The 12,523-nt window shown below is 43.6% G+C and overlaps 1 protein-coding gene across 1 annotated transcript in view; it reads left to right on the plus strand.

Moving 5' to 3' along the window:
- The window catches only part of large1 (LARGE xylosyl- and glucuronyltransferase 1), a 71,474-nt gene extending 59,763 nt beyond the window's left edge, over nt 1-11,711 (plus strand). The window contains exons 8-11 of the mRNA XM_080754131.1: nt 2,336-2,614; nt 3,648-3,794; nt 5,850-6,045; nt 10,975-11,711. Of these exons, the coding sequence (XP_080610257.1) occupies nt 2,336-2,614; nt 3,648-3,794; nt 5,850-6,045; nt 10,975-11,172 (820 nt within the window). The 3' untranslated portion in view covers nt 11,173-11,711. The remainder of the gene's footprint in view (nt 1-2,335; nt 2,615-3,647; nt 3,795-5,849; nt 6,046-10,974) is intronic.
- The last annotated feature ends 812 nt before the right edge of the window (nt 11,712-12,523 follow it).

Below are 12,523 nucleotides of genomic sequence, written 5' to 3' on the forward strand. Positions count from 1 at the left end.
GAGATTGAAGTGAAAGCGAACGCAACAACTGCACCAAATAGATAACGCCACACGATGGCACTAAAGATGCAGCATGTAATCTGTTGCATTGGTTGTGAGAACTGAGAAGTATAACTCACTCAGTCACAACAACACTGACTGTATCAGTTGGATTGTTATTATTATCAAAGATATTAACGTAACGTTTTGGTTAACGGTTTACAATGGAGTTGTCATTGCGTGGTGTCATGCTCTGCAGAGCAAAATGGACACTCAAAGCAGAAAGATATAATGAACAACACATGCGACAGAAAACGATAGCATTAGCATTGACTAGCCAAAGAAGGAGGAATAAAAACATGGATTTATTTGTATTTACAAACTGTCCGCATTGACTTACTGGTCTGGGAAAAGATCATCTTTTGGCGAGAGGCACAGCGCCGCTGACAGCAACAGCAGCACCGTGGCGACGTTAGGTAAGAAATATGTCTGATACAACTCTTAATATAATAACGTTGGCATTCTTTCATTTCGGGGCGACAGGTTCGGGTCTCGGATCTCCCGTTCTGCTCGGGTTTCGGATCCAATTTTTCTAATAACAGGCGGGGCCGTTCGGATCGGATCCATCACGTCTCGGGGCTGATCGGGTAACGGTTCTCAAATTCCAAATGATAGACGGGGCCATATGGGTCCGGGTCCATTTCCCCCGGGTCCTTTTGGGTTCGGGTAGTTCAAATTGGACCCGTGAAGACCTCTAGTTTGAGCACCAGCACTGACATAGAAACATAGGTTTTTCAAAAAACCTTTGAAGGATTTGAAATATTCAATGTAGCAGATCTAGCAGAAATAGCAGATCTACAAGCTCGCAGCGCGGCACTCGTGTATATCTGCTATTTTTCAATAGTTAAAGCACAAAACAATGGGTAATAATGCGTTCCCAGTCTAATTGGGTTAACACTTATGTTGCTATGATTTTTTCTCTTCAATGTCCCACGTTGCCATGGTTACCATAGACTTCCATGTAATTGCGCAATTGTGTAAAAAGTGCACGCCCATGGCTAGCTGATGCACCACGTGTGTGCACACTGTTCACAGCTTTCAAACAAAAAAATCTGCTTGGAAATCCGTTTAGGCATTCATGATTTATGGGCCATTATGTTTTCTTCAGATGTAAACAAACATGGCTGCCATGTTTGAGAGAATGGGTTGGTATGGGGGTTAAACATGCAATTTCGCGATCGCGATCATGCCTAATACATTTCTGGAGGTCCAAAAAAAAAAATTTGAAAAAAAAAAAAGTTTTTTTTTTTCAAAAACGGTCCAAACTCGGGAAACTCGGGGTTGGCACAGCGTTGGTACCAATACAAACTCGGGAAACTCGGGGTTGGCACCAGATGTGTTAAACCCCCTCCCCCTATGAAGAACATTCATGGGGGGCCCGCAGTGAATCCTTGTACCCAGGGCCCAGAATTTGGTGCGACACCCCTGTACGTACACACACACACACACACACAGTGATACTCTCAACCCCTCTGATATAAATACAGTTGCGTGTGTGCGCCGCTATGGCCTGTGGTGGGGAAATTCTCGTGAACAAATTAGAAAGTGAACTCCTCGCTGCTTCTCAAATGTCATTGGCCACGCTATCAGTGCAATGGCATTGATTTTGTGTTTGAAATGTCAGCTCCAAGGCCCTGAAGCTATTGGCACTTCATTTTAGCCAGTAAAAGTGGATCACCACTGTGGCCAAGCAGGCTTTTGTGATCGGAAGTGGAGTGGGTTGGATCTAGTTAGCATCTAAAACCATGTCTTACACAGTGGTGACTAAGAGTATTTACTCAAGTATAGGGGTGTAACGATATAGTATATAGTCGATTTTTAATTTGCAATGATCCACGGCTCTCATGCACTCGGACAGACTAAACATTCACTACTAACTGATACGGTCCCGCCCCCTTTTCAGACTGTTTGGAGAAAGACCACGTGACCTACTGTAGCGTAATGTTAAACTTTGTTGCGTGTCCCCCCATCTTTAAAGGTGATACACCATGCATTTAAAAAGTATTTATGTCATATTGTTTATGTCCCAAAAACGTTTTTCAAAAGGTTTGAGGCTAAATTACCACTCCTGAATAGAGAGCCTCTCTCATTTTTCAATGGCTCTCAGAGCATTTTCAGCTGCAGTACCACCTTTGCCTGAACTGCGCCACATGTGTGTGTGTCACTTCATGACCTTGTGTATTCATTCTCTAATTGCCAAAGTATAAGACGATGCGGATACTGCTTAACCGGTTTTAATGGCTTTAATTAATAATCAAATAGATATCAACCTATCGATGGATCTTCCCCCCCGCAGGCTCCAGATGCTGGAGGCCATCTGCAAGCACTGGGAGGGCCCCATCAGCCTGGCGCTCTACCTGTCGGACGCCGAGGCCCAGCAGTTCCTGCGCTACGCGCAGGGCTCGGAGGTGCTGATGTCCCGCGGCAACGTGGGCTACCACATCGTGTACAAGGAGGGCCAGTTCTACCCCGTCAACCTGCTCCGCAACGTGGCCATGCGGCAGGTCAACACGCCCTACATGTTCCTCTCCGACATCGACTTCCTGCCCATGTATGGCCTCTACGAGTACCTCAGGTAGGTTAGGGGCAAGCCCCCAGAACGGCTTGTGAACGGTGAAGCGGACGCCCTACTGGCCAAAGTTGGAATTTCAGGCGGGGTGAAACACACATGCACGAGCATAAGAGCTCGCCGCTGGGGTCTACAATAGGGTTCAATGGACGTCGACGTCGTTCGTGACGTCATTACGTCTCGGCGTCAAACATTTTGGTCTCTAGGTAGAGACCAATTTCCCCCAGAATGCACCTGGATTCACCCACAATGCACTGGAATTCAGCTACTTCCGCATGCTTCAAAACGCCACTGAGCATTTGCATTGAAATGATAGCAGGGGGCGGGGCTGGTCCGCTCTCTATTATATATATATATATACTCTATGGTTAGGGGGAGGGCGGAGGAGCAGGGGCGTCACAATGGGGGTTGGGGAAGTGGGACTGATATACAAGCTCACAGCGAGCTTGTAGATCTGCTATTTTTGTCGTGAAAATGTGTGCAAATCTTTGAATATGTATATTTTTTTTATTTGTAACTCAAATTTTGCTTCTGGGGGGGGGGGGGGTCCATGGAACTAAATATTTTGAGATGGAGGTCCGTGGCCAAATACATTTTAAGTTGTACGTCTTCCGTTTTATTTCGTTTTAATAATCGTTCATTAATTGTAATTTAGGGCAAAAGTTTGAAATAACCGTATCAATGATTTGAAGTCATGTGGCCCAGCCCTACTGGGTTGTTTGGCACCTCATCATCATCGTAGGTCATGAAGGTATCTGTGAATGTGCCACTATGGCTTTCATTGGCCAAGGTTAATGCTTTTGGTTTCGCATGACTTAAAATATATAACAGTGAACTCAACTTCATGGATGGCCTCTCTTAACATTGGCCAAATGCCTTCATCAAAGCACTTAGCAATTCCTGTAAGCTATTGTTATTACTGTTTTGACCCCCTGCATGTATCGACTGTGTGTGTGTGTGTGTGTGTGTGTGTGTGTGTGTGTGTGTGTGTGTGTGTGTGTGTGTGTGTGTGTGTGTGTGCGTGTGCGTGCACGCGCAGGAAGTCAGTGGTGCAGCTAGACATGGCCAACACCAAGAAGGCTCTGGTGGTCCCGGCGTTCGAGACCCTGCGCTATCGCCTGTCTTACCCCAAGTCTAAGGCTGAGCTCCTCACCCAGCTGGACATGGGCACGCTCTTCACCTTCAGGTGAGAGGAAACCTTCACATTGAATAAACCAGTGGTTCTCAGACCCCCGGTGCAGATGTGCCATTTGAGAACTTAACACTCGGGATGGGACGATGCGCGATATTATCGTTTATCGTGATAAAAAACTCTCACGATAATCGTATCGTGGAGATGTAATTTATCATGATATCGTCCTCCGTCATGCACTGAGATCAATTCACCTTTTATTTGCTGAGCTGCATATCCGGTACCACTTAAACCCTCTAGAATTGGTAAAAGGTACTTGTAATATAGGTATATAATAATATTAATAATTAGGGATGTGTATCGTTCACCTTTGAATCGATACGATACCTTTTTTCGATACCTGGGAATCGATACGATACCCTTTTCGATACCATTTTGATACTTTTTATTTATTGCGACCGTAGGTCGCAGTTACTTGCACTCCTATACTATCCAAACCTCCACCAGCTTATAGATCTGCTGTTTTTTGACAAATGTTACGCCCCAAGTTACGCCCCAAAAATGTTACGCCCCAAATGTTACGCCCTTTTGTCTTAACTCATTGAGTGCCTATCCCGAACTAGTTTGGCTTTATTATCGCATCCCAGAGTGCCAATCCTGAACTAGTTCGGCTTTTAAAAAAAAAAAAAAAAATGTTGGGAAAAAAAAAAAAAAAAAAAAAAATCAATTTTTTTTTTGTCCTCTGTTTACAGAGGACGATATTTGCCGATATTTGCTGATATTTACCATCCACTCCAATGCAATCCAGGATCTTTAGAGCTCATTTTCTCTGTTTTTTCTCCCATGCATGAGGTGTGCAAGGTTTAATCATGGCTAAGTTGACGAAAATCTAAATCTAAAATGCTTGGTAGCCAATAGCTAACTTCAAGCTAACTTCATCCTCTTCCTGTACATGCACAAAGGAAAGTGTTCTGGCAAGTCATGGCTCCAGGGCTTGGGCATGCATTACCAGCATATCTCTATTATTCTCTGGTCACTGGGCGCCCTCTAGTGGTGATAGGCTGGCATTAAATGATAATCGCGATATGACATTTTCATATCGTCGTATCCCTACTTAACATGTCACGCCACCACAAGACAGTGGATTGTCAGTAAATTGTCAGAACAATGACAGTGAGAAAGGAGCGCATTTGCAAAGATGTATGTTACGTTATGTTATGTATCTGTTTTCAGATTATTTTTTCCAATGAAAAGAAGTATCAAAAACTTGTTTTCAGTAACAAAAGAGAAGAATTAGCAAGGCTAAACAGTGAAAAGAACCCTGGGAAAACAAGTATTTCCAGAAAAAAATGCAGGTAAAGTCAAATGGCATATCTCTATACTGTATGTCCGCAGACCCGCATCTGAAAATATTTTGTGCCACACGAGATTTGTTTAAAATGTTTCAAAAAACATTCCACTTTTTTCACATTTCTTGCTCTGATGCTGTTTTCAAATAGCCAGTGTATATATAGGTTTAAATTGGTTACACAGATTTTGATGCTATGAACTCATTTAGCTGGGGACCTCCTGGAATCCCTTCAAGGGCCCCCGGCGGTCCTCAGACCCAACTTTGAGAACCACTGGAATAAACCACTCGTCATTAAATTGTTAAGTATAATATTGTGATTCTAGTGACACTGCAGTAGGATTTTATATTGGATACAGCAGCTTCTGTGGCGATAAAAGATGCAGCTAATCAATAAAGAGGGAAAAATGCCTTTTTTCCCCCCATCAAAATGTAATTTCTCAAAAACACTAAAGGTAAGTAAGCTTAAATGAAAAACACATTCCAGTATTTTGAGAGCCTTGGGTAACAGAAACTAATATTGTTTTTTCTATAATATATAAAAAAGGCCTGAAGGTGGAACTACATAATTAACTCTCCCAAAAACCAGGCTTTCTGTTTACCATAGTGTGGGTAAGGTCGCTGAAAGAACCAGAACTCATAACAAAACGTAATACTTTGCGCGTACTGTAGGCAATATGTGGCTTGAAGAATCCAAAGTGTTCTGACAATAATGACATGCAAAAGCTTTAAATGGTCCTCCTGTCGGTCCCGGGGTTCAGGTACCACGTGTGGACGAAGGGACACGCGCCCACCAACTTCGCCAAGTGGAGGACGGCCACCACGCCCTACAGGGTGCAGTGGGAGGCCGACTTTGAGCCGTACGTCATGGTGCGCCGGGACAGCCCGGAGTACGACCGCCGCTTCGTGGGCTTTGGCTGGAACAAAGTGGCTCACATCATGGAGCTGGATGCGCAGGTACAGTATATCCAGACTATCCACCAGCACACCAACCAGGGGTCATCAATATGTCCGTACCTGGACAAATGTGTCCATTGCAAGACTTGGTTTTGTCCGTGGCAAATTCTAGATTTTCTGTTTTAAACATCATTATAAGACCCAATTACTGAATATCAAGTCTCCATGTTTTCTTCAGAATATGTATGACACGGATTTACTGTGACACTATGACACATTATGAGCCCACTAGTGCTACTGGTTCTCAAATGTTTTATTTGCAAGGACCCCCATAACACTTGAGTGTGTACAAATGGAACCAAATGTACCCTTGTTTGAGCAGAATTTTGGGAAAACAAGGTCAGAAGAGCTCATTCTGGTGTTATGGAGATGGAGTTTAACAGATACTCAGATCCTCTTAAGTATCAAAACACAATGGCACCAAAACACTAGCATGTCTAGTCTGCTCGGACCAAACTGCGTAAATGAAAATGGTTGGAAAGTGAACTGGTTAACAGAAAGAATAGTATTTTCTTAATTTTTATATTGATTAAAGCCACATCATTGGAGTGTTGAAATAACGTGAGGCCAACTGGGCACTGATTTGTAACATGTCAAGTGTCGGATGTCACTTTGTAGCTTTGTCGAAAAGGACTTGCAGAATGTCACTTGGTCGCCACCAGTGAGAATGCTGCATTAACTCTTACCACTCGAACCCTACAGTCCCTATTCTAGGAACGCCATAATAATTGACAAAATAGGCAGAATTGACGATCTACTAAAGGAGGGGACCAAATATAAAACCCTGGGAGATCCTGCCGGTCAACAATAGAGTTTAAGTGGCCTTACGTCTTCCTTTTGGAAGAGAGTTGTTTCTGTTCACACATTATTGATTGTTCCTCCTGATTGGATTAGTTCTCAGAAGTAAGATTAGGATTTATTCTAAATGGAGTGGGTGCTCCCATTATGAAGAAGGATTTGGGGCATACATTGTGTTCTTCAGTGTGCCCAGCTAAATGAAAAATACTTCATTTTAGTTACATTGAAAATGAACAAAATAAGTTCCACATTTCCCACTATTATTTAGACTGCCGGGAGAGTTTACTTCTCACAATTTGCAAGAATCCAAACTATTGTTTGTGCCATGAGTAAATCAATAAAAGCATTAACCTGTTTTAAAAGGCCATCAAATGAATTGTTTGATGTGAAATATTGGCCAATGCATTTTCAGATTGTTTATTTGTCAAGAAAGTATAGTGTTATACTTTATTGCAAAGGTAAGAAGGCATGCCATGAATGTTGTTGTCTTGAAATTGCATTTAATCAATTGTATTGGGGAGGAGGGGAAAAAGGTCCCTACTGCACCATCAGTAACGTCATATTTCTTGCTTTATGCCTTCGAATTCTAAAGGAATTGAATGGGGTATATGCATATACGCCATTTTGTTCTACTTCCGGGTGTCTTTCGACTTCCTTCACAGGTGTTACCGATGATACTAATGAAGGGCATGTTCCATTCTGGTCATACAGAGTCAGGGTGCTGCTATTGTGCATGTTGGCTCAATAGCACCAGTGGGTCTCAACCAGTGGGTCTCAAAGTGTCCTTGAGTGGGTTCCAAATGTCCCCATACAGGTGTGTAACTCAGAGTACAAATGGAAGCAAATGGACCCGCAAGGGTCCATTTGATTCCATTTGTTGATTCCATTTGTGCAGAGTTATGGGGGTCCTTGAAATTAAAGAACCACTGTACAATAAATCAAACAGAGCCTTAATTAGTATCATCAGTAACACCTGTGAAGGAAGTCGAAAGACACCCGGAAGTAGAACAAAATGGCGTATATGCATAGAGCCTAATGCGGTCAGTTATCCACAGCATCGCTTTGTTTGGGGGCCTAATTGATAACAAACATAACATTTTTATTTTTGTATAGTTTTTTTTAAAGGTCACAATTTGTGACAAGAAGAATGCATGCCATTAGATCTTATAAACCGAATACTAAACGCTTGTACCTGTAATTCCGCTTACAACAATACTAACACAGTCGTCCAGAGTTGGTTTGCTAGGGCAGAATGTCTATATAATAATTATGTGACATGAAACATCAAAGAGACCCGTTTCCATAAGTGCCAAAAATGAAAAATAATAGCCTCTGTGTGTGTTATGCTGTCCCGGTCAAAGTCAGTCACTGTCAGGCAAAAAGAAGAGGCTTGTGACTCCATACTCCAGGACAGGGACTTGCTGGCCATTGGGAAAAGCGGGACGACTCCCGAATGGCCGGTTCATTCCCGGTCGGTCCAGGCCGGCCATTAGGAATAAAATTAAAAATAATATGTCGGCCTTTGTTCCATTTTGGGGGCTGGGCGGCCAACAAAGTAAATCGTCACTGTCGGGCAGAAACCTCGTATCTCCAAGTTTGAAATTTGTAAATTTTCCGCAAAGCAAAGCCCTGCTTCATAATACAAGGCCGTCGCACAAAAGTAGTGAAAACAGCAGATCTACAAGCACACAACGCCTCGCGGTGCGAGGCGTTGTGTGCTTGTAGATCGGCTGTTTTCACTAGTTTAAATCATTTTTAAAATGATAAATACAAAACAAACGGTTTTGGACATACAAGGTTTCCACCCGACAACGACGAAATATAACTCATGTAATTGGCCCACTGGCTTGTCATGATGAAATGGCAAATCTTAGCGCGAAATGAGGGCCTCTACAACTCTTTTCCCCGGGCTTTTCCCCGGGCTGAATCAGGGGCCCAGCACGTCCCTGCTCCAGGAGGAGGCAGGGTCTACTCTGCCCCCAGGCCAACAGTGGGGGTCTGGCAGTGACAGGGACTGCAGTGAACATGGGGGAATTTGCAGTGAATACATTTGAGAAGAGAAAATGGAAAAAACAGTAAAGTAAATAAATGGTTTCAGACTTTTAAGTAATAACACGGTTGCCCTTAATTACAGACTAATTGATCAGAGAAAGGGCTGTTAGTTAGCTACCTGGCTAGCGTACAGAAACAATTATTTTGTTTAATCCATTATCAGCACCTAGTCGCTTTCGCTTTGAGCTAAGTTGTTGTGAATCGGGTGTTGACAAGCGTCAACACACTCCACCTAGGCAAAACACTGTTGGAACAATCCTGTGTTAATGTATTCAATTCTAACATCAGTGTACAATGGTAACCAAATGGACCCTATACCACAGGGCTCTATAGTAGGGCCCCTCCTGTCTTCGCTCCACACTAAATATTTGTGTCCCAGCGCGGCTGACGGCTAGTCATTGATTTTTTTCATTTTTTGAGCTGGGAATCATAGCTACAAAATGATATATTGGTTGTGGAGATTGACCCAAAAGTTTTGAAGATATGGCTTATAGAATGATGCCATGCTGAAATACTACTTTTGAGATATTCAAGTTCTAAATTTGGGAGGACCAACAGAATTATGTCCCGATCTCTCACATTAATTAAAAAAAAGTCCTATTTATATGCAGAGTTAAGCTCTGGCGTTTAAGTGAAATGTAGCCTGATATTTATGACATGCTTTTGTGGCTTTATCACATTAAAAAAAAAAAAAAGTAATTTCAGCTGTGCTCTAAAGTAGTGGCTTCCGAAATGACTGCCCCAGTGTCACGCTCAGTCACATTTACCGAAAATATCTGATTATGCTACGTGCTGAGAGCTTGTAGATCGACTATTTTTTGCTGAATGTTTGCCCCAGATTTGGCTCGGTAGTCTCAGGTCTCCAGAGGAGTTAGTGTTCAAGTAAATTTTGTCATAGCTTTGTTTTGAATGGCTCAGCAGCTGAAACACACATGACACATGACACCTTGACACGTGTTACCAGTTCAAATCTGCTAGAGAGCCAATCTAATGAAGCTTTGGGAAAAATGAACTGGAACAGGAAACGGGTAATGTCACTGTGTGAAAAGACAACAGTTCATGCACAGAGCCTATAGAGACCAGGGACGTGCTGGGCCCCTGATTCAGCCTGGGAAAAAGAGTTGGAGAGGCCCTCGTTTTTATTTATTTTTAGTTATATTTCGTCGTTGTCGGGTGGAAACCTTGTATGTCCAAAACCGTTTGTTTTGTATTTATCATTTAAAAAATGAGTTAAACTAGTGAAAACGGCCGATCTACAAGCACACAACGCCTCGCGAGGCGTTGTGTGCTTGTAGATCTGCTGTTTTCACTACTTTTGTGCAACGGCCTTGTATGATGAAGCAGGGCTTTGCTTTGCGAAAAAATGTACAAATTTGAAACTTGGAGATACAAGGTTTCTGCCCAACTTTGTTGGCCGCACAGCCCCCAAAATGGAACGAAGGCCGACATTTTATTTTTATTTTTTTCCTAATGGCCGGCCTGGACCGGCCGGGAATGAACCGGCCGTTCGGGAGTTGTCCCGCTTTTCCCAATGGCCAGCACGTCCCTGATAGAGACTAGGCTAGGTTTCAAGTGCTTATCTTTATATTGGCCCACATACAGTAGCTGTTCTGACTACAAATTGTTCCTTGATTGCACCCACCCACCCCCAACCTCCCTCAGAATCAGAATCAGCTCAGAATTGGCTATCACATTCACAGGTTTAAAAAGTGGGTGAAATTAGTTTTTCTTTGTTATTTCCAGAAAGGAGAAAGAGAAGAATAAGGAACAAAGACAAATCAACAAAACACATACTGTACATAGTATAATACAACATTAAAGGAGTAGTTTACCCCCAAAATGACTTTTTTTTTCCTATTGATTACTCATTGATTCCGGATTCCATCCAGATTTGGGTCCCCATCCGGAATCAATGGTGGTAAATTTACTATAATCAAAACATTCTCTTAAGAATGCGACAAAAGATATTATTGAACTCAAGTCTGCATGATGAGTAAAAACGTAATTTTATGGGTGAACTACTCCTTTAAGGAGCAAAAAGAATATAAAAAAAAAATCACAATGTCTCTTCTCTCACAGGAGTACGAGTTTGTGGTCCTCCCCAACGCGTACATGATCCACATGCCGCACGCGCCCAGCTTCGACATCACTAAGTTCCGCTCCAACAAGCAGTACCGCGTCTGCCTCAAGACCCTCAAGGAGGAGTTCCAGCAGAACATGTCGCGACGCTACGGCTTCGCCGCCCTCAAGTACATGACGGCCGACAACAACAGCTAGCCACCACTGCAGACCCTTCCCGCCCTGGCCCCAGACTACTGACAAGACCCCCCCACCCCACCCCGTGGGGCTGGGGAGAGGAGGGCCGCCGGGTCACAGACAGCCCGCATCCGGACGTCTGGAGTGTTCTTTTTTTTCCCCCAGATACTTTCAGTGTGAGACTGGAGTTCCTCAGACTCCCATACGACCGTTGATCCTCCTCAGTGTAAACCAGGGGGAAAAAAACATGTGTCCAAACTTTGCTCCCACCTTCCGCCTCTGCTGGGGGATTGGAAGACATGCCCGTTCCAGCCAGGCCAACATCATGTCTGCCTGGGTGTTGAGGTTTTGAAAAGCCGCAAAAGATGACATGGTCGACTGCTTCTTTTTAGAATGACTTGGCTTGCGCCCAGGCCGGCTCTTTGTGCCCCAGGGCTGCTGACAAAAAAAAAAAAACGGCCACTGCAGCAGGCAGAGAGTGGCGGACTGACTGGCTGCTGCCTTGGAAAGCAGACTTTTCATTGCCTTGCCATATTTGTAAGACCAGCGACTGAGGCTCAGCTGCTGTATTTTTGGGGCTAATTGTAAGTGTGTGTTTGTGTGCGTGTGAGAGACGGAGAGAGAAACCGTGTGCGCGCGTGCGTGCGTGTGTGCGTGCGTGCCAGGAATGAGAGAGAGTATGTGTATGTTCCTCCAGGACGAAGCTTAGCAAAAAGCTTTTGGGGGGAAACTGAGAATGAAGCTTTGAAGCTTTGTGGGCTTACATTTCTGTTTGCACGCTGCAAATTGGAACGCTCTCCAAGTGCCATGAAGTAACTTTAAAAAAAAATATATATATATATATATATATATATATATATATATATATCAAAAAAGAAATAACGGCAGTCATATTGACTTGACGGACCGCACACCCAGATTTACTTTTCACAGGAAAAAAAAGATGCAAATACGGAGCGCCGAGATAAGACAAAAAGCGGCGGTGTCACGAGTAAAACGCGTCTCATTTCGATGAGTGACACATACCAAGATATACGGGGCGAGGCGGCCGGGCCGGGGCCGGCCGGCGTTGCCAAATTTGTTTCTTAGCCGATACTGATCTGAATGATTCTCAGTGGTGTGGGCAGGGGAGCTAAAGTGCAAGGAGGACTGGAGGTCAGGCAAGCGATTGATATTCAGGGTACCTCTCATGTCAGACGCAGTGTGCTGCTGACCGGGGACTTTAAAAAAAAAAATATTATTATCGTCAGTGTTTCGTTTGGACAAGAAGACATGACAGAGAGGTCTGATCTCTCTAGCAGTTGGCAGAATGTACTCTCTCTCTCCTGTACACTTGGACTGGTTACCAATACCAATGGAGGCTACACACACA

This window comes from Nannobrachium achirus (genome assembly GCF_963921795.1).
Source record: "Nannobrachium achirus genome assembly, chromosome: 23".
NCBI classification, from domain to species: domain Eukaryota; kingdom Metazoa; phylum Chordata; class Actinopteri; order Myctophiformes; family Myctophidae; genus Nannobrachium; species Nannobrachium achirus.